General features: G+C 40.6%; 1 protein-coding gene across 1 annotated transcript in view; it reads right to left on the bottom strand.

Moving 5' to 3' along the window:
* Nucleotides 1-22,042: 22,042 nt before the first annotated feature.
* Nucleotides 22,043-23,356, bottom strand: part of si:dkey-40c11.2 (drebrin-like protein) — a 34,958-nt gene continuing 33,644 nt past the window's right edge. The window contains exons 15-16 of the mRNA XM_034691129.1: nucleotides 22,548-22,599; nucleotides 22,043-22,432 (exon numbers count right to left, since the gene is read on the bottom strand). Coding sequence (XP_034547020.1) covers nucleotides 22,296-22,432; nucleotides 22,548-22,599 — 189 coding nt within the window. The 3' untranslated portion in view covers nucleotides 22,043-22,295. The remainder of the gene's footprint in view (nucleotides 22,433-22,547; nucleotides 22,600-23,356) is intronic.

Here is a 23,356-nt window from a genome sequence, read left to right as displayed (position 1 = left end):
AAGCTAACAGAACCAGATCAAAACGCAAGCAAACAGAACCAGAACCAAGTCAAGCAAACAGAAGCAGAACTAAGTCAAGCAAACAGAAGCAGAACTAAGTCAAGCAAACAGAAGCAGAACCAAACTCAAGCAAACAGAACCAGAACAGAACTTAAGCACACAGGACCAGAACCAAACTCAAGCAAACAGAACCAGAGCCAACTTAAGCAAACAATACCAAGTCAAGCAAACAGGACCAGAACCAACTCAAGAAAACATAAACAGAACCAAACTCAAGTAAACAGAACCAAATCAAACTCAAGCAAACATTATTAATGGCGTCGAGAAAATTACGATGCCTCAGTTTGGATGGGCTGATCCGATTTCTCCTCTCAGTGAGTATTTGCCCTGTTTTCGAGAAGACTCTCTCGGAAGGAACAGATGTAGCCACGATACACAGCCACGATACACAGCCTCCCTTCCATCACCTGTGATTGGCCGCATGAGCAGAGCTAAGCAGCGAAAGGAAAAAACTGGGAGCTGGCTCTCTCTCTATGTGAGCCGGCTCTTCTGATTCACTATAAAGCATCGGCTCTCAGAGCCACAGCTTTTGATCATGACGCGTGCGTGCGTGCGTGCGTGCGTGCGTGCGTGCGTGCGTGCGTGCGTGCGTGCGCGCGTGCGCGCGTGATTGGGGTGAAATCAAGCGAGCCGGATCCTCCCCTGGTGGTGAAGCTTTCAGCAGTGTGTCTGCCCCTTGTTGGCTGGCTGCAGTATAGGTCATCAAATGTTTCTCACATCCGTATGCTGTGGTGATATGTAGTTAGTATTTGACTGTTTTGTGTCCAAGGCCTCTTTTTCCTGAAAAGTTTCTTTTTCGTTAGTTATTAGAGTTTAAAAAAGGGGGTTTTACTTCCGGGTTTCCTTTGATTCACAGCCGCCGTAGAGGGAAACTTCAAAGGACACACAGCGTCTTGTGACGTTAGGCTGTAGGAAGGAACTTATTACAGTGGCTTCACAGGCTCTGGCTGCACAATGGCGGCACCCAGGAGAGGGATTTTATGGCTTCATAACCGTACAACAGGAAGAGGCGGAGCAACGCTGTCCATTTTTATTTACAGTCTATGGGTGAAATATGTTACACAGTTGCAAAGAAAAAAATAGTTTTTGACACTTCTGACTCTTTTTAGCCTCCACTTTGACTGCCGGGTCAAATTGACCCATGAACAGTCTCTAAACGATATACACATGCAGGGGGGGGTTGCAAATATGTGAAAGGAACCATTTTTATCTTATATGTTGATTACGCAAATTAAGGCAAGTAGAAGAAGTTTCATACCCAAAAAACACTTTTAACATTTTTTTTTTATTTTTGAACTTTGAAAAGGGTCAATCTGATCCTGAACATAACAGGAGGGTTAAGTAAATCTCAGTGCAGATTGAATGCTCAGGTGTTGTTAGAGAGTATATTGACAGACAGGTGTTGTTAGGAAGCCAGCTGACCGCACAGGTGTGTTTTGAATTTTGAAATTCACATGGGGGATAATATTTTTGACCACCCCTGTTTTTCACTATATTTGATATGAAGCTATCCTAAAAAAATATTTTACATTCCAAAATGTACCAAAACTACTAAATAGCACCGGTGAATGTTTGATTATATCAAGTTTTATCACTAATGCAAACCATTTTGACCTCAACTGTATGTCTTAGCATAATCAGGAAAACTATACCCTCAAATAAAGTCTATTGAGTTTCATCTCCACAACTGAAGTGGTGTAGTGGCCAAACTTATTTCATCTGGGAGCACTGAATGCTCAGTGTTTCCAAAAAAAAAAAAGGCTGAAATGCTTGTTTTCCGTATAGAAAATGGGCACTGCCAGGGCAAAAGAGGACCTAGCTGCAAGGTTAATCTTGTCAACCAAAATTTTCATGATATAATATAATATATAATAAAAATGGTAAGCAAACTGACTGAAAATTGTGGCAAAGTCTCTGCTCATTAATGCTCTGACCAATAATGAAAATACAGACAAAACAGTTATAACCATTGGCTGCATGGTTACATTACTGTTTGATTACCCTTTTAACCAATTATTACCAGCTATTATTGCTCATGAAGCCAAGCAAGCTCAACATTTACCTACTCTGCCTAAAATATAACTTAATATTTCTGAAAACTCATACAGACCCCGAGTCATTCAGCAACCAGTAACATAACTTGGTGAACATAGCTCCATGTAGTGAATAGGGAATTTGTGTTTTAAAAATGTGACTCATTTGCACTTTACATAACAGTTTTAAGGCCTTTCATTTTTTTTATATTAAATTTCAGCCAAGATGACTAAACATAGTAAGGTATTCTTTCTTCCAGAGGAAATTTTAACATTCAGGATAAACGTCTTTCTTTAAAACCTGTCTGAGAAAGTTATGACTAAAATTAGACTAAAGTTAACAATGACTTAAATTAGATTAAAATGAAAATTTTTATCTAAACACAACACTAGACAGAAATACTAAAATATTGATTAAAAAAAAACACAATTTCCTGAAAATGATTTAGACTTAAATTGTATTCAGATTTCTTGTAAAAATTTGCTCTAAGTTCTAGTCAGTATTCTGTATTATTGTATGCCCAAAATGCCACCTGCCACTACACACGACTCTCTACTTGTTTAATGGCTATATGGCAATAATGTTCTACAACCTAGATGTAAAGGAGCATTGATGAAAGATTATTTCTCGTAGTGTTTTCTGATCTGGAAAATGCAGATAAAGTTGTCTACAGGCTGTTTCTGGTTGTGCCGGAATACTGATTTAAGAAATTGTACACAATCTTGACAGTTTTCTGAGTGTTTTATTAGCGTTAGACTTGTCTGTTAGTCAGAATAAAAATGTCCTAGTTATTTAAAACGACTAGGAAATTAGTCCCTTCTCAACATCTCTACTTTTCACTGAGAGCTGTTATTTAATGGGGTTCTGGTCTTCCTGTTGGGTGGTCTTCGTTGCAGCATTATTTGGATGATTCTGTTCCTCCTCCTTTACAATTAATTATTCAAGGTGTTTCTCCAGCAGTGAGTAAACAGTAAACAGGATCCTGATCTATTGAGATAACATGACCTCCATTATGTTATAATGAAGACATGAAGGCCATTGATTGGTGGGAAATCGTTAGCTACTTTCAACATTAATAGGCAGTATGGTTGTGAATGGAGAGGTAAGGAGATCAACTTGCCCCTACAGCCTCCAATCAATACATGACACTGTAACCAGAGCCCCCCAACCAATTGGTTCTGAAGTTTAATTTCACAAACTAGCGCAAATGGTAGAAGAGATCAGACATACTGAAGTATACTTACTGAAAAAGAGGATAAATTGTGGAACACATTAATGGTTATTACACTATTTCATTTCTCAAGTATGAAAGCTTAGCATACTTTTCCATGCCAAGTTAAATCAGAGTTCTTGGGTTAATGGGCATCTGGAGTCTGTACAGGAAACTTTGTCTTAATTGTTTAAACTAACACTGGACAATCTGTACTGTGTTCTCCCTGGGCTACAATGGGCACACAGGCAGCTGGCTCTATTTTGTTGTCAAATACAGGAAGGCAGGGAGGAGGAAAAAAACACCCTGAACTTGTATCAGTGGAGAGAGAGAGGACACTTGGTATTATTAATAGTAACAGACCCATGACAGTGAACAGAGAGGAGCCTGTGCAAGCTGCCTTTTATTTCAACCACCCTCCCATATGCCCCACAGCCTCCCCACTCCCCCTCCACCCAAGCATCTTATGAAATATGTACAAGGCAAACAGAGGTGGGGTTGATGCGCGGACCTTCCTCCTCTATGACTAACCGCTACACGTCCAGTACCATTACTTATTTATAAGGCATGCCGTGTAAGTGCCAGAGTGGCCTCGCTCGCTTCCCTCCACGCCATAAGGGCACTTTCATAACACCCTGTTTACATTTCAACCACCAAGAGAGGAGTGATAACAAAAAAGGATCTCCAATTAGTTACAGTGTCCAGAGCATGGCGAGACACTGGCGGCTGCAACACTTATGATAAATATTTGTAATGTGACTTAGAAGCCATTGGTTTGTGCTGGTCATCGTCCAGTGTTATTGGGGGAGATGAGTTAAACACTTTGCCAGTGGGTCTCCATTGAATTTCAAACTACAGAGAAGAGAAAATATTGAAAAGCAATCAAGCAACAGTCTTTCATGTTGTTCCCTTACATTTTCTGCACTTTAATGTTCACCTTTTTGCAATCTTCTTACGTTAAATCTGTTTATTGCATGAAAATGTACCATCCATGCCATGGCAATTTATATATCTATGGCAGGGTAAGACTATGTAAGACATGCATGGTTCAAAATCATTTTGCACAGGCATTTATTTCAGTCCATTTAATGATGTTTAACAGACATACAGCACATTGAAAGGGATGATGGACACTCTATAGCTGGATTAGATTCATCTGATACACATGGCTTGAATAATAATTAAAATCAATTCTGACAACATCATTATGGAAAAATCAATGAACACAGCAAAGCCTCATTCCATGTGAATATGTAACAGATTTCCACAGAAAATTTGATGTATGTGGGAGCTTTGAAATGAGGCTTCTTTGGGGGGGAAAGAAACACTCACATAAAAGTAAGTGGGAGGATTTATTGTCAGCAAGTAAACAAAGCTGTGTGACAAGCCAGTCACCCCCCTCCCCCCAACAAACACACACACACACACACACACACACAAACACACAAAACGTTTGTCTACAACAAAGAATCAGATCAAATCTGGATTAAGAAGAAAATGCCTGTGGCATTAAACACCTTCCAACTATATAGATTGAAAGCTTTGCCAGTGTACTCACCAAGGAAAACCAATGCCGGAGAACTGAATCTGCCGTATGATATTATTTCATCCTTAAACATTTCTGAAAGTAAAGTCGGACTTTCTAACACTTGTCTTATTCCACAGCGGAATTCTGGCGCAACAAAAAAGACTCAACATTGTCAACTCGAAAAATATAACCATGCAGAAAAAGGTCAATTTTCAGATAACAATTTATGACAAAATGTGAGCAGCTCAGAATAATTTAGTATATAAAGGATGTCTGAGTTAAATTAATATATGCTGCACATTTGTTTTCCATATAAACCATTCAGGCTGCTTCTGTGTATATTGTGAAAGCTCAGCATCCTCTCTCCCTTATGGCAATGTAGGTCATATTTTCCTCCAACTCTGCCTCTTGAGTGTCTCAGCATGAGTCGAGTTCTGCCCCAACTCTGGATGCCACCAAACACAGAGCTGGCACTTCCTCTAGGGACACACACACACACACACACACACACACACACACACACACACACACACACACACACACACACACACACACACACACACACACACATTCCGACAGAAACCATGCCAGGCAAACCTCAGACATGTTACCATACTGCTCCACTGTCTGGGACCTCCATAGCCACTGTATCCCCAAACCACCATCCAGTGCCACGCCTCATGGATGCAGCCTCAGGCTGGGCCAGCCCTGCCCAGCTGTGTGTGATCCAGTCCAGACCTGGCTGACACACGTCCCCTCTCCATCCTTTACGTATCTCCCACACTCATCTCTCTCATCATGTCTCTGGATGGATGGGGCTTGGGATTGACGGCAGGCTTGTCGCCTCCGTCCTTGCCATCGCCATCTGCTTGGTGAGCTCAAGGAAAGCGAGACGAACAGTTGCAGGCGTCTGCCAACCAGCCAGCTAGCCTTGCTGAGGGGCCGTTGTGTCCAAAAACGCTGTGCCGTGCCGCAGAACCTTAACTCACTGTCACAGGGCCGTCCAATGTGATTGATCTGGTCCATTTAGTCCGAGCAGCCAAGTCCGGGGGAGGCCTGGTCCCCCCGTAGCCCTTCCAGCCCCCTTCAGCCCACTCTAGTCCTGACATCCTGACGAGCACAACACAAACACCAGAGTCCTGCCAGCTGGCCCACAGGCCTGACATGCTCTGTCTGCTTTTTAGTTAACACGCTGCAGGCCTAAAACCAGGCTTACATGACTGTCCACAACTCAATCCTTACATGACTGTCAATTTGAGGAGTAATTGAATCAGAGTACACTCACATTTTGGTAAATGATAACGTCATTTGGTTGGAAAAACAGAGTATTTTATTAACCATCAATAATCTGAGGTCCAGTGGGTTAAATGCAGTTGCTCTGAACTATTAAATTATTGCTTAAAGAGAGGCTTTTCCAGCTCTATAAAACTACACTGATTCCCAAAGCAGAAATATAAAGAGCGTATTTTTTTAATTTGTACAGATGTGTCCTCAAGAATATTCTCAAAGCTTAATAAGTGATATATTAAGTGTATTTCAGAGGAAATTAAAGAGGTCATCAGTACAGGTTTGTGCAGTATTATTTTACATTCTCAGTATTATTTCCTGTTCAGCATATTTTTGTTTCCCTGTCCCTTTTATTGGACGCTCCGTGCTCTGGTTTGGCTCATTCCAGGGAAGACGTTTAAGTGGTGTTTAGTTACTATGAAAATGAGTTCCCTAGACACAGAGGTCATGGCCACAGCCCTTCATCCAGTTGCTATTTGCGTTCTGTGTGTATTACATCACTTTGAAATCTGTCTAGTCCAAAGCACTGACTGCTCAATGCTCCCTTTTAACAACCTTGAGTGTTAGTTTTTGGGATTTATCCGTAGCAGTGCTTTATGTTTTTTCTTACAAATTCCAACCACATCACACAGACCTATTTTTCTTTTTAGACATCTGACTGCTGCGGAGAAATCGATTCTGGGGCTGCTCCATTTCACTATATAAACAGAAAACAATTGTAGATTTAGCGCTTAAAAAGTCATCTAAGGTTTTACTTGATATGTTGATATAAATGTGACATTTCGGTGAAATGGACGTTGCTTCAAAGCTTCAATGGTGAGTGCTGAGGCAAGGCAGAGATACAGACCTTTTAGTGTAAGGACAGGATTCAGGAGGAAAATTGACTCGATGTAGTGCACATACGCTGAGTGAGTTTAAGAGAACTCTGGGAAGTTGCTGCTAAAGTTGCGTGTCCAATCACTTTAATATTTAACAAGAGGAGAGCTTTTCTCTCTGAAACTTTTTAGCATCCTTTTGGTCACTGCATTTTTTTTTTCTCATCTCACTAAGCTATCTTCTCTCTCTCTCTTGTACTGTTTGCTATTTCTGTACTACCTGTGCTGGAGGAAACAATCTTTGCATCAGTAGCAGGGTAAAAGAGACAAAAGAAAACAGCATAGATTTTAAGAGCTGAATCCCTGAGTATGCAGATTATATTTTTTAGAGAATTATATATTTTAAATTAGAGGAAAAAAAGCCAGACATTTTGACCAAATTGATATATTTATGCTGAAAGATACAGGCATGTTTACTTAATTCTCCTAAATGCAGCAGTTTGTAAACTGTTGGTTAGTAATTCTTAAGAAGTCTGCGTTACGACCTGAGAAAACTCCAAGGACCACCATGGGAATTTTACTAAAGGGGTTGTCTGGAAAGATTGTGGGAGAGCAGTGACAGTGGAGGGACTTTTCTCATGTGAAAAGGCCAAGCCGTCCATTAGAAAAACACACCACCACAAACAAAGAGCATCCGTGACCTGATAATGAGGATCTCTGAGTTTAAGCACTTTAAAAAGCAGCGGCAGATTCCCCTCTTTATTTTTTCCTCTGCCATCTCCACATTCGTAATCGCAGCCAGGTTAATTAAAGAATTCTTTTCTTAATTCCCCAGAATATAATCATGACAGTTTCACAAGCAGCAAGGTAATATGATCTCATATTTTTGTTCAGCGCTGCTAACCGTGTTGCAAAGTAGTTTTAAGCGTGTCTCCGATGGTGACATCTCGTCATGGCGCGCTATGAAATGGTGCTGAAGTTGAATGAGACTCAAACAAAAGCGTGAGGGAATTAGTACATGCGAGGCACATTTCCAGAAAGTGATTATGTTCTTCTTAAAGCCTTTCTCTGGCAGAAGCGATTACATGAACGTCTCCTACTTATTTGTTTTCATCTGAACGTTTGGCTGAGGGGTTTATCCATCTTGACAAGCACATAATATGGCTTTTGGTGCTGTGAGGGAGAAAAAGGAGCGAGATCCGAGGAGAGAGAGGCGAGAAAATGTGAAAGTTAAAACAGAGGTTCTATGGCGGGGTTTTATCACTCTTCTTGCTCTTCCTTCCTCTCTTTAACTACATGCTTAACCCCCCAAAGATGTGTTGAAAGATCACAATAATCCCCTCGAAATGACATTAGTCCTCACTCTCCTCTTTGAGTAGGTGGAATGTATCTGAGCCAAATTACTGAAGACACTCTAGGGTGTTGGGAACGATGCGATAAACACATAAAGTTCCCAATGTAATTTGATTAAGACTAAAAAGTATAAATATGGTGTCTGCTCAGCATCCCATACTAAGCCAATTAGAAGCTCTACAGTAAATGAATTTGGGTTCATGTGATAGTTTGACTTCACTTTTTCAGATGGAACAAGGTTTCTTTTAGAATGGTGAACATTTAATATGTTAAACTTTCCACCAATGGACACTACATTGTCAGAGGAAGAGCCATTTAAACCACGCCAGCATAATAAATATCATCATTATAGAAAAATTGCTTACACACACTTGATGAAGACACAGGAAAAGTCCCATCGCAGCAGGAAAGTGCTTCACCAACCCAAACCAAAATAGTGAAAATCAGGACGAAAACAGTGTTTCGGTTGCAAGAAAAAGGACAAAAAAGGAAACTGCATAATATAGTCTAGTTGGATTGTCCTCTAACATACTGTCGCAACCACTTGGCCACTACTTGAAGCAAACTTCAAAATAGAGTATTACAGAATGTGGACCTCTCCCTCCACCAATGGTGCATTTGAACATAGCAGAAAAGCACCAAAGTGCTTATTTCTACTCCATCAAATGGGGAGCCTGGGAGGTTGAATTGGAGTGCTCAGCTCCTAAAATTGCTGCCAAGATATACCACTGACTTTTCAACCAGCTTTCACTTACAACAGTATTATACAAGAGTGGATAGGATGGCCTCTCTGTTCTTTCTCTCTTTGTAGGGGTATTTGTAACTTAAAATATTTTTGTTCAGAACCTGTTTTCCCCACTTTTTTCCTTTTAAAGCAATTTGCAATTTTGTGCTTTTAACTATTTATTTTTCTTAGATTAGATAGTTTCAACCTGTTCGTCTGTGTAGTGAGATAGCGTGCCATGTGTTGCATCCTAGACGTGCATGCATGTGTTGTGCATGCATGCGCAGTGTTTTTGCAGCCAGTATAGTTCTGCATGTGTGTGGTTGTCTGTTTGCCGATCCTCTTCCCCCCGGTGTGTGAAGTGTTGGATAATTAGCTGCCTTATCAGCCTGGGACACGGCCAGTCTCCTCTCCACTGACAGGTCATGGAGCCCAGGACCAGCGGGAGGTTGAAGAAAAAGGAGGTGGGATGATAAGGCCACAGGAGGAGAGACAAGGAAGAGAGAGAGAGAGGGAGAAATGGAGCTGAAGGGAGAGAGAATAAGAGGGGGAGGGGGCAGACAAAACCTGAAAGAGAGAAATGGAATGAGGAGCCAGACAGAGGAGTAGACAGAGAGATGGAGCAGTTAAAAAAGGGGGAGACAGTTAGGCCCCGCAAGGACGGAGCAGCTGCTGCGGCCTATCAGCTCCTCCACGAGACCTCGGCACTCATTAGCATAAATTCGAATGACAAATGTGGCCCGCTTTGGCAAAGACTAATTAATTCACGAAGGGGGAAACTCACCAGAGTAGGAATTCAAATCATTCAGTGCCACGGGCCTGAACAAGTGTTAAGAGGGAGCATGTTGAGATCCATTGTGTTTTGGATTACTACAGTTTCCTTACATATCCTGAAAAGGTTACAGCTTTCATTCCACTGTTTGAGCTCAGCTTGTTTTATGTGTATACATTTTCTCAGCATTCAGGATTTGGAAAAGTTTTAAGGCCCAACGCAGTTTTTTTTGTTCCATATTTACACAGTGTGTGTGGGCGGGTGTGATTAGGTTGATTAGGTTGTGTTCAGTATATTTTCACAGGCACACACACTCAGGACTTCATGATTTACAAGAGGGAACAATGGACTGAAAAAGATTGCTTCGCTGTGAAGTGACGGCTGGCTGTGCGGCCTGAGGAACACAGGGGAAGGATAAGTGCTCCCCCTTGTGTTCAGCATGCACTTCTCTGATACTAATCCTGTCTGGTTTCATACACTATAATCATATTATGTAGGACAGTGTAACTCCAGGTCACTGTAAATACTGCTCTCTGTCACTATGGATACCTAAGCAAAATTTAGCACATCATATTTCCTTTCTTTTCTTGTAAAGTTAACTGGTGTTTTGGTCTCTTCGCCTGGATGAACAGAAGCATAGCCCTCTGTTGAGGCATCTCCTCAACTTTTGTTAACAAGCCGATCATTCTCAGGGGACATGTGGAAATTGAATCAATCCAACATGTCGGTAAGTGACATAGACTTGCGCGTGGGGCCTAAATAATCCATTTAAATTACATTATAAGTCTATATGTCATGCTCCAGCTCCTCTTTGCTCTCCACTTTACAGCAGGCTTAACTCAATCAAGTCCAGGTGTTCCTGTAACAGCACAAGACTCAGTCTCTCCCTACACTTCATACTCTCTCCAGTGTCTTACGTCTCTGTTTTTATTTCTTATTTATTTTCCTCCTTCTTCCAAAAGCACACCGAGCTCAGCCAGGTGCAACCGTTTTCCTCACCAAATCCCTTGTTAAGGACCCCACCACGGACGCCAAAAAGCACTCCTTGCAGAACCAAGCTCTTCCTGCACCATAATTACATCAAAACAGAACATGTTGTGCAGTGGGCACACTATTTTTATACATCCACATGCAGAGACAGTTTTTTTTGCTTTTTCTGCTTTCAAGGAACAACCTTCTGCATCTACGGTGTGGGTGTTGGTGCAAATGTGTGTGTGACTCGGGGTGGGTAATGTGGGAGTTAATGGGTGGTGGTTGGCGGCAGTAGCATGATTCTCCAGGTGGCACACAGAGGCCCCAGTTGCCGCTGCCCATTGCCAATTACACTTAGACTGGTACACCTGTGAAAGGCATTATATCATGACCAAAACACTGAAAGTAGTTGGTTTTCATTCTGTCTGACAGTGGGGGACAGCTTAAGCAATTTGAAGGCAATGCTATAACCAACTGGTGGTTCAAAAGGGATCATTCAGGCAAAGCCACAACTATTATAGGCCTACTATTCATATCTTTGCATGAGGCGATCACAGTTTCCATCCTAGCTCTGTATGTAATATGATTGCTTTCTGGTTTAAACTACAGAATGGTCTTTGTTGGACAGATCTCATAATAGTGCAACGTTCCAGGCTATGATGGGCAATTATACTGTAGGCCTGGTCATATATTTATTCAATACCATTGCTGCCATGGCAATGACGTTTGTCTCAGTCATGCTGACATTAAGCATTTCACTTTATTCCTCAAAGACACCTCATCTACAGACAGAGTTTTGACACAGATGCAGTGATCAGGATGTTATCATGTCATCAAAGAAAGACACTCTCCACATTCGAGCTTAAACATCAAGCTGGATAACCCAGTGACTTTGTTTCTTTTTCACTGCTTTGTGTATATGTGAGAGTGTGTGAAGAAGGGGAGATAATATTAACCAACAAGTAATGCAAAAATATGTTTTCACAGACGCTAATGGTAAAACAACAAAGTGTGCTATTCAACAGGCTTGATGGTCTATTAGTGACAGTTGTCATCTCATTGGGAGGGAGGGACCTTAGGTTGAAAAATTGTAGGAAAAAGAAGCTCAAAAGAAAAACTACAAAATCAGAATTTGAAACTACAGAACATGTACCAGGACTTCATTAATGATAAAATATGGAATGTGTAACAATGTTGTGGAATTTTGCAATAACAATGCAAACACAACTCACAGTTTCTGCTGCTCTTGGTTTTTTTCACCTGACTTGTGTTTGCAACATCTCCCTTGACATTGACTTGATCTCACTTAATCAAAATGGTGTAAAAACATTGCCTATACCCAGGCCTAAATGCTGTAGGTAAGAATTGCTTGAACATAAAATTATTTGTATTTCCTAAAACAAATGAAGACTTTTGCATTGTTTCTATTGTGAATGCTCTTATTGCAATAACAAGAAAATAGGGAATCATTGAGCAGCCCTAGCAGAGACCTAACTGATTGACGGATTGAGAAACTTCACTTGGGAATGTTCATGACATTCAAGTTTAGTTTAGGTACAAGTTGGAGTTTTTCACACAGCAAGTTAAACTAAATTTACTCATTTACCGTATACATGCTGTGCATGGAGTGCTGGCAAACAAAGCCTGTTTTGATGGAAGGAAAAATCCTGTGGTAAGGTACAAAAACAAATGTCAAAAAGCAATTAAATGCCCCAACAATCATTCTAAAGACTCAGGGGTGAGCAGACAAACAAAGACTAAAACACAGTAGCACACCCCTGCCTAGAACTACAAGCTTTGTGATATCAAAACTGAAAAGTCACGTATGTACTAAATTCCTGAGGCCGTAGTTTCCCTGATGACCAATAAGATATTCTTATTTTTGATGCAGTATATTATTAGCTATGGGTTGATACACATACATGACACTTTTATCAATGTCAACTAATCTGAAGCATAACCTAGTAGTGAGAACTTTACAGCTCATTTTCTACTTAGCAGGGCCTGATAATTTGATAAAATAACACGTTTCGCTCCTCCTTCAACTAAGGTATGGCAACTGCTACACCTTGCAGTTCCCCGCTGACGCACATGGCGCAGAGAGGAAAGGAGAGGGGGGATCATGGGAGGAAATGGTTTCATGGCTGAGCTGACTGTTTGAATTAGCGCATCTGAAACGGGCATCGTCTGCTAGCACTCTGACATGGTGTTGCTCTCGCCTTTGGCATGCATCCATCCCTTCAGACTGACACACAGGCACAAATGCACACACACACACACACACACAGTCATACACTGAAACATGCTCTCTCACACAAACACACACACGCACAGAGCATACATCTTACACTTAGCTTGCCTTCCTGCGACCTCCCCGCTGTGTCTGACACAGCACCCATGATCCTTTGCCTCGCGGGCTGTGAGCTGTCATAGTGACAGGGCATGAGGAGGTTGACATGTGACACTGTGAGACAGGATCAAATGTGTCATCATCTCCTCAAACAAAGAAACAAAGAGATGAGAAACTCTTAATAGAAGCTACATTTTTCAGGAATATCACTGCCAGAATGACGTTTTTCATGTAATTGAATTTTGTCATTTTATTACTGTTTGGAATCCAAACAGATCGGAAAAAGAAATTAATAGAGGACGATACAACTAATACTACAGAGTCGAGCCATTCCTAATGAATATTTAAACATTTCCATCCTTGCCAGTGTGATATACTAAATGGCATGAAGAGATGAATAAAATAATAGACCCATATGTAGGTCAAATTTAAGTAAAACTGTACAGCACATGGGCCAGTATTGAGAACTACAGCTCAATCGTTATCTTATCTGAGCAAGCTGAGGTGTTAAAATAAGATTAGTGCAATAATCCTCGACTCCACTCTCCTGTGCCTGACAAGCTGTCGCCAGGTAGAGCCCATATAGTTTGCACACACACACACACACACTTAGACACACATACTCACACAAAGAAAATACACACAACCGTCAAGGTCTCACCAGCTCAGTCCAATCTGTCCTGGGCTGTCCAGGCCTCGGCTGGACAAGTCGACCACACATCCACACATCAGCCCTTTATTGTTCCTTCCACTGTGGTAATGGAAACAGAGTCAATGTGGCATAGATGGGGAGGAAGTGGTGGCCAAGGGCTGTGAGTCTGGGGCCCTCCATGGTTGGCATCCCGCTCACACATAACCTGTCTTTTTCTTCCTCTCTGGATCTGACACACACACACACACACACACACACACACACACACACACACACATATACACCATTTATGAAAGTAGTTTGGAAAGCCGCACTGCAGAGAAAACACACACCGCCCCTGCATCCCTTCAAACTGTAGAAAATCCCGGACATGTCGAGCACATTTAGAAAAATACTTGAGGTTTCTGAGAAATTAAGATCACCTCATCTCGAAGTAACGTGATGCCGGTTATATTAAAAAATGAAAGGGAGTCCATATGGAAGCCATCACAGACTGTGTGTATGTACAAAGTATAGGAACGCCAGTCCTGCTGCTAATGAGGGTGACCGTGACGTTTTTATGTTGTTATCCTTCTGTGTGGTTTAGGTAATGGCTGTATAGGATGGGTGGTTTAGTCCTCACTCACAGGGGGGTCTGGGCAGTATTGTTGCAGCCGACAACAGAATTTTAGGGTCTTTTTAGCCTTTGAATTAAGGTATCAGCTCTGCACGTTGCAGGTAAGGTTTAGTGGCTGCTGGATTAGCAGGCTGGATTTTTTTTTTTTTTTACAATAATGTCTCACAGCAGCCAAACTAACACAAGGGGTACTAGTGCTCTGTTCACAGTAAGACAATAAATACCTATGATCAGGTTAAATAGATAAATTTTTGTTCTTTTGTTTTGGCAGCCACAGTGGCTGGATGCAGGATGACAGTCCATGCCAGAACAAGATCAAGCGGCGGAACGGGAGGAACGCAAATCCACCATTCATAACTTAAGCGTGAAGTCCCTATGGTGAAGTGACACATCAATGAGAACGCCTTCCTACTCCTACATGCAATGGGAAAACTACGGGACTCTGCTGCCGACTAGGGCCCAATCTCAATGTCCTCCCTAAGCCCTGAGCCCTTCTTGACTTAATTAACACCAGCTGTGAAGTGATTGAGGGCAGGAGGCTGAAGGGCTCAAACTGTAGAACTGGGAATGGGACAGCACTTTGAGACTTTGCACGTGACATGCTTGACGTGCGATATTAGGAAATTCTATTGCATTCAAATGAATGGGGAGATGGATTTTTTGACCTATACTGCAGCCAGCCACCAGGGGGTAGACACTCTACTGAAAGCTTCACCTCCAGCAGAGTGAGATGCACCCCTGGTTTCAAGTCAATGTGGTACTCATTTTGACATGGTTGATGTGCGTGGACCAATGTAAACACTGCTAGGTAACTTGTTGTCACTGATAGCAGACTAGCTACGCTCCTTTTTTGCCTTCCTGCTTCTGAGCTGGTCACGTGACTGAAAACTATGAATTGGCTATAATTGATATCCTTGAACAGAAATCTACATGAAAGTTGAGCCAATAACCCACTTTTCAGGATTACCTCTCTGAACTCTATGCTCTCACCTCAAAAAGCTTGTAGTAAGTTTGTAAACAAAGGCAACACACAGAAAAGGTAATCATGACTACATGTCCTTTATGGGTAACTGCTGTCAACACCAAAGAAATTCTCTGGCTCAAATAATGTTTGGTTATGTTGCCCCATTCATGAAATCAGACTTGCAAAGATACCTACAAATCAAGTTGCTCTACAGTTCCTCATTATCCTGGTAACTGGAACATCAGATAGATTAAAATGTTGATAATACTCTCTTTTTGCACAATCATTTTTCAACACAAAACTTATCTCTGATTAATTTTGTGATGAGAAAACTCAATACCTCTACTCCTGCGCAGTGGTGCTTTGAATTTTTCTGACTGAAAACAAGATGTTAGATGTGATGGTATTAATCGTCTGAGTGCTTCCTCAGTGGTGGATGTCTGTGCGTGTATATTTCACAGGTACAGTGATTACACACCTATGTCTGTATATTTGTGCATCTGTGTGTGTAGTTGGATGCTGCTGTGCTATCAGTCTTGGTCAGGTCCCCGCCTGCGTGTGTTAAGGTTTGTCTCCCTGTGTTGTTGCAGCCTGTGTAATCATGGTATTAATTATTAGCTGTTTGCTCTCCATCATCCCCCTCCCCTGGGGCGGGCACTGTGCCTGCGCTGCCAAGGGCTGGCTCTGGGTGTCTCATCCACTATAAATCTGCACGGTTAACATCACAATCATTGGAACAGCAGTGTGAAGCTCCAAGTTATCTAATTGCAGTGGGTAAACAAGTGAATCGATCAGATTAATATAATGTTTCCTATGCAGTAAACTAGTTTTTTTCCCCAGACTTTCTTTCAGTATGTTTTTTTTCCAGCTACATAAAATGACTCTGTGTTTAAAAAACTCATTTTTCCCTTGAAATCATGTAGTTCAGCCAAGAAATAAACAATGTGTCCCCATGGGCTTAGCCTAAATGGTGTGAGAAAAGATGTCTCACTTTATCCTGCTTATGTCCTCAGGCCAGGCTGGGAATTAGTCTCAACTTTATCTGATCTCATATGTGTCCTTTACACACACAGCCACAGGCAAATCCCCATCACTCACCAACACACACACACTTATGTACGTTTGTCTTTCTCAAATGCCACCATCGGCATCGCTCCTTCAAAGATACTTGTGAAATGAATTGTCTGAGAGAAAGTCATAGCATCTGGCAGTGATTGTGCTGCCACAGGCAGTGTGTGAAACCTAGAGCATGTGTGTATGTGTGTGTGTATTTGAGATAGAGGGAGAACAGGGGCTTTAACCCATACTTTGGTTCCCCATTATTGACCACGTTTTTAGGTCAGGTCACTTTGACAATATTTCCCTTTTTTAATGTACAGTCATTGTTACTTGTTTATTTAAAAATGATGACAATGTGTACAATCACAAGCAATGCAAAACATTTAATATCATTAACTGGATTGAAAGCAATTTTAAAATCTTAAGATTTAACCGTATTAAACGTCATTTATCTTGGCTGATTTATGCTTTAGTTGCTTTAGTTGGTTACCACAGCCTCTGTCATCTTTCCCATTTCTTTCACATTCAATGACAGTCATAAAGACCAGAGAAGATCATTTTAGCAAAACACATTTTATGTCAATTTACTGAATGGAAACTTAAATGATTGGTAAGAACAAAAATCCAATAAATCTAAACCAGAGAGAGAGGAGGATTTCTTCTGGAACCACAGCAGAGTTAATAAAAATCATTTATGGTTTTCAGAGAAACAACAGCTTTTCATTCTTCAGGGTTGAAAATGAAGTAACCGATTTGGACGAGCCTGTTGCTAGATTCAAAGCGTCATTTTATTTTTCATCTCAGGAATCAGGAAAATAAAACGTTTGTATGGAGTTTGTTGCATTAATTAACATCTTCCAATGTTCCCCTGTGGTTTTCCAGCCACTTTGAAGATTCCTGAACAATAGACTGAGAGACTTAACCATTTAGAAACTGAAGGGGAGAAAAAAATCTGTGTGATTGGATCACAATGCCACATGTTGGCTGATTATGAGCGCAGGAATGGTATCGTAAAAGCAAAAACCGCCTCTTGGGAATCATGTCAGGAAAAATCCTGTGGAGGAAATGCTGCCAACTTTTGTCCTCACCAATGACTGGTAAAAAGAGATTTTTTTAAATCCATTTTTTTCCCTTCAAGACAGAGAGATGTTCTAATCCTCTCTTCATTGTTAGGACTGTGTGGGACTGGCCGAGGGAAATAGCTTTTTGATGGCAATAGAGGGGAGAGGGAGCTTTGCCAAAGAGGGCTTCAGAAGTTAATGGGCCGGTTTCTGTGCTGACAGTAAAATCTTGGCTGCAGCCATCAGGAGCTTGCGAGGCGTTATCTTCTTCAGCGGTTTTGAAGATTATCTTAAAAGGGAAAACAGAGAATGACAATGTCAAGAACAAGAGAGATGTCTAACAGCAAAGGTTTAATAAAGACTTATAGCAGATGGATTTATCACCAGGCTAAAGCTGATTTATGTTGAGGAGGCAGAATAGTTGAGAGAAATCTTCCCAGATAACAGTTGTAGCATTGAGATCATCTCACAAGCCAACAGCAGCATCAGCGCTGGATTCACATTTTGATGCACCACCAAGGGTTGCAATGGAATCGCTATCGCCCACGGGGTAACGTTTGATCCAACAGATGAAATGTTGCCTGTGGTAGCTGTTGCCCCTGCAGAACATAGAGCCTGAAGAGAAAATGAGATCCATTTTCTTAGTCAGTGCTCTTACATTCAGGTGCTTAGAAAACACAGATTTGTACTTCAGCGAGGTAAGAGGAAAACAACAGGAGCATCCTCAGTATTTTAAGAATAACACGGCATGGCTGAGCAATGCCGAACCTTTACAAAAGCAGAGCTTTGTGGGTACTTTGGAGTGAAGAAGATCCAACCAGGCAGCCCATTAGCAAAATTGCATTAATATGAGCCCCCTAGCATGAGACAGGGTGATACCGGCCATCATGTTTTATTCTGCAGAACAATGAGCCAATAACACATCCTACCGGCTCACACTTAAACACAGGTGTTTGCAGATACAGTAAAAAAGGAAGGCTGAACACAGAGTTATAAGACTGCTGTGGTAAGACTTTTGTCTCCTGTAAACTGACACCTCTCCCAAACATGTAATTAATCACAAAAAGTTGCAGCAAACTATTACTTAGATGATGACAGCTTGGGGCTGAGGAGTGACAAGGAGAAGGAGGTTGAAATTGGCGCTTCAAATTTGGGGCGTGTGTGTATCCTCGCACATGCCCGTACATTTGAGTGTGTCTGTTCTAATCTCAGTTTGTCAGAATCTTCTCCTAAGCAGAAATCCTGCCACTAAGCCACAATTCATCAGCAGCCAGGTCAGATTAGGTGCCTGTCGTTTCATGACCTTTGTGCTGATAACACTACAATTAGTGGCACTTCTTTACCACCATTTCACCTCTGCCTGTTTCAGACTTGTCAGTGCACTTAGTCAGATAGAGTCTGTCAGTTAAAGAAGGGATAAAGAGAAGAAAAAACAGAAGGAGAGAGGGGGGACGTTTTCTGCTAGTTTAGCGTCCTAGGTGTTTTTTGTAACTGATGAGGGTCAGGAAAGGAAGAAAGAGCCTACAGAGACAGGGGAAAGGGCAGGGAAAGTTGACTGGCGCATTATCCGGTGTCTCTATCAGTCTGCTTAATCTGAAGAGACATGGGATGTCTTGAGTTGCAGGGATGACCATGTGAACGGGGATTTGGCTAAAGAGGGAGAAGGGGGGACACGAATGTCAAGATCAATCCGCCTTCAAATCCTCTGAGCACAGATGTCCTCTCTCTGTCAATATTTGCCTCACTCTTTGGCGCTTTACCAATGTAAAAATATGTACACTGGTGTTAAGAGATTAATTTAAGTTTCTTTTTTTAACTGTTTAAAACTCAAACTAAGTATTTTTTTTTCCCTCAGTCTTGCTCTTGTAAGCTTTCCAGGGTCTTTTCCATGCATCCCAATTAGTATTTCATAAGAGGCTCATCACCTTTTCACACATATCACTGCTGATTAGCCTTCTGGGATAACCTCTGCAGAATAGTCTGCTGGATGGATTTAGTCACTCTGTCAACAGGCATCAGTTCATGCAGGATGAGACCCATGTCAAACATTACCTCTCTATTTCAGAACAGAGGCACATCTGCCAAACACTGTTATTGGACTGGCACCACCAGAGCGTAACCTAGCCCCCCACCCTCCATAAATATTAAGGTGTATGGTTAAGGAATATTAATGTCATATGCAATCAATCATTATTACCCCAGGGGAAAATCCTGTTTAAGGTGTAGCAGCATTAGCAATTTTTAGCGTTTGGAAATGTCTGCATATCCAGCTTCTAAAATGTGTGTAACAATGAGCCTCCTCTCTGCTTGTCAAAATATTTTGTCTTTTGTCCTGAGGAATCTGTTCATTTCAGTGAGGGCTCCTTCAATAATGCTGCCAGTGACAAACTGAAGAAGGCAATGTCTCCACCTATAGGGGAAATGACAGAACTACACATCACAACTCTTTTCCATTCCTCATGTGCATTTTGTGAGCAACACATGAGAGAAGTAAATAAAGAAAAAATCATGCTCAAGATTAAAAACTTTTGGAAGAATACAAACAATACATGTCCAATGTCTTGCCAAAAATATGACTATTTCCTAATTTAATGTAAGATTAAATGAGTCCTTAAAAATCTGCCTCTCTTTGTACTGTTTGTGACAAATTTCAAATATGTTCAGTAAATACCAACTCGTTTTCACCTTACTAACTGAGCAGTTATGATTATTGATTTCAAATTTAAAAATGACTTTGCTTCTTTAACAATACTATCTGATGGCATGGGTACTGTGTGATAATTTCTTATTTTAAAAAAAAACGCTTTATAGCTATTTTAAGAGTAAGGAATGTTTATAATTCCGGCTATTAAATAACTTTTTTAATCCCTATTAATAGCTGAATTTCACTAGTTAATTGTGATTAATTGTATATTCTATGTCATTATTATAGTTCCATTATTATGCATATCAGAACAGTTTTCATGTCAATACTAACTGTATAAAGCAAGTCTTACCAGAGTCTTTATTTTTAATAATATGAATCCTTCATCAAGCACCCATTTAGCAAGCCCTCTGATTAACTTCTTCAATTTAGTTTCATGCACACATCGGTGGCGGTTGCCCACTGTTAATATTGCTGTGCTGACTTTTGTGATGCAGTTGCCTGCTGACATCAGTCTGATTAGCTGTACCTGTATACTTACCTCGTAAGTGGTAGTTCAGACTCTCCTACTTCTGTGATATTTTAATTCCGTTAGACACAAAGGACATACTACTTTTGACATAACAGCTGAGCCACCTCAAAGTGCTTTTTAAAGTGAAATGTGCTATTAAAAGCACTGTAGCAATGTTATTTTCCACCATGGCAGCAGCTGGAAGCAGTAAGACACTGTACCAGTTTAACTATAGTGTGCCAAAAGGGACACAAAAAAAAATAACACGATGATTTCTGACCGTTATCAACTTGCGGTAAATGAGTAAACTAAAATGGGTCTTTTTTTTTTGGCATTTTTTTTCAAACGGGAAAGTACTGTAGTGGTTACTGTCATTCCCCTATAAGTAAGAAAACTGAAATATCCCATGGGATTTTAAATCAGCACAAGTATAACACTTATAGGCAATGAAATATCAGAGATGCAATAAATTCCTGTTACAAGACAAAGGGCATTCACAACTCTTATTTTAGGCAATATCTAAACTTGTTTTCATTTCTAAAAATTGTTAAGTGGAAAATAAAGCACAGACAAAATTAACAGTAAGTTTGAGTTTGTAGATGGTATATATTTGTAAGTTTAGAGTAAATACAAAGAACATACATCGTACAAACATACAGGCCAAGAATAGAAAAAGAGAAGATCTTTGATGTGTTTTTATACATACATACAGATATTACAGAAGATTAAAGTTGAAAGATTATTTTTATATCATCTGTGTGTGTAAAATAGTGTTTACATTTATGTAAATCTAGGTAAGATCGAGATGAGACATAATGAAACTAAATGAATGGAAGATGTCAACGTAAGAAAAATATTACATCCATCTCACAGTGACAGAGGCGTACAGGTGTCATTACAGTGCCTTCCCCTCTGCTTGTTTATTCTTATTTATGTTATTTTTCTGGTTTAGATAATTAAGAATGTGCTGTGAGGCTGTCAGTAACAAATACAGTGCTACCAAATACACTCAGGAAACACAGGACGATGATTATAAGATGATGTCTCATACATGTATCTTGATTATATATACCAGTCATGATCAGTACATTATTTTTTGAGTATCGTAACTCTCAAAAAGCAAAAGGTGAGCAGACTGGAATGGTTGTTATATGTGTGGATCAAACAGAGGAATATACACTATAAAAATCTGTTTGTGTTCTTACAACACAAGCAAGTTTGTGATCATTTGTCACAGTGATCTGATCCCTCCCACCGACACTCCTGCTCCCGCTCAAAAGGTAATAAGTTATTTTGGTCCAAGAAAAAAGGTCTCTGCTATTTTATCCAAGCAAATGAGGCTGGGTAATTTCTGCACACTTGTGAGAATGTTTAGCTTTTCTGAAAAAGAACATCAAAACACAGAGTCACTCTTGTTCTTTATGCTTTCTACAAAACAGAGACTCACTTTTTTTTTTTTTTTCCTTCCCACAGAAAAGAGAGTACAAAGTTTCAGTGGGAGGATTAAGGTAAAAATATGAACAAAAGTGAGGGGAGATGGTGTCCCTGAGTGTGTGTGTGTGTGTGTGTGTGTGTGTGTGTGTGTGTGTGTGTGTGTGTGTGTGTGTGTGTGTGTGTGTGTGTGTGTGTGTGTGTGTGTGTGTGTGTGTTAGTCTGATGGTGGCTTATTGTGTCTCTGCCTGCCTATATGGTCTCCACATAATTGGCAGGAAACAAGCCTTGACGGCCGTCTTTGCTCCATCCCCTCCACCAAGCTTTGTCCACCGTTTCCACGTCCTTGATGATGTCACCAGGTTCAAAGGAGATCTCAGATTCATCCTCTGTGGGGAAACGCAAGATAACATGGTGAAGACCCACTAATCACGGTGTAATTGCAGTAAGTGGAGGCACTTTACATGCACATGCGTGGCGATTATCCTTTAAATAGCAGCTTACCTGCTTGGTAGTCATACAGAGCTCGGACGCACATTTGTTGCTCGGCTAAAACCTGAATGAGAGAAGAAAATGGATTCAGAGAAAGGCTGTAATCATGAAGTACACTGCAGAAAAAAAGCCAACGGTACAATTCTTCATTTAACCTGAAACTGAAACAATATTGGCGATATTCTGATTACTTTTGTTTAAATCCAACAAACTGTCCTATTGCGAAAATGTATTAATCCACTACTTAAAATAATAGGAACAAATGCAAGTTTTACTCTTGTTTGAGAAGCTTTGCTGAAAATTTAGTACACCATGTTCTGGGGTTATCCATCCATCCCCATGACATTCATAACATCCAGAGCATGCTTAGACAGGCTAAATATCTTTGACACAAACATTGGTTGTCTAGGGAAAAGGTCAATGGTCAATGAGTTTTTGCTAAATTTCATAAATGTTTTATGGCTATAACTAAAGATTTCATACCCTAATTATGGAATGATGTAATGCAAATGTAAAAAGAGTATATTGTATATTAAGTGATACAAACTTTCCCAAAAATGTCAAAGGTCAACTTCTCTAAAACGTCATAAAACCTGAAAAAAAATCCCAATCCCATCCCTTTCTTGAAGAGCAGTGTCTCAATAATACATAGAGGTAATATCTTATTTTTCATTTTTCATTTCTTTCATTTTTTCTATCAATTCAAGACTACAGTGACATGACATACTCTGCATAGAGCCAGAAAAAGAGAGTGTCGGCTCCTGCTTTTTGTAGGCCTATAAATCCCTCCTCTAATATTAGGGAAATATTTTCCCTCAGAT

Source organism: Notolabrus celidotus, chromosome 9, assembly GCF_009762535.1.
Source record: "Notolabrus celidotus isolate fNotCel1 chromosome 9, fNotCel1.pri, whole genome shotgun sequence".
NCBI classification, from domain to species: domain Eukaryota; kingdom Metazoa; phylum Chordata; class Actinopteri; order Labriformes; family Labridae; genus Notolabrus; species Notolabrus celidotus.
This window is presented reverse-complemented; position numbering and strand designations above follow the sequence as displayed.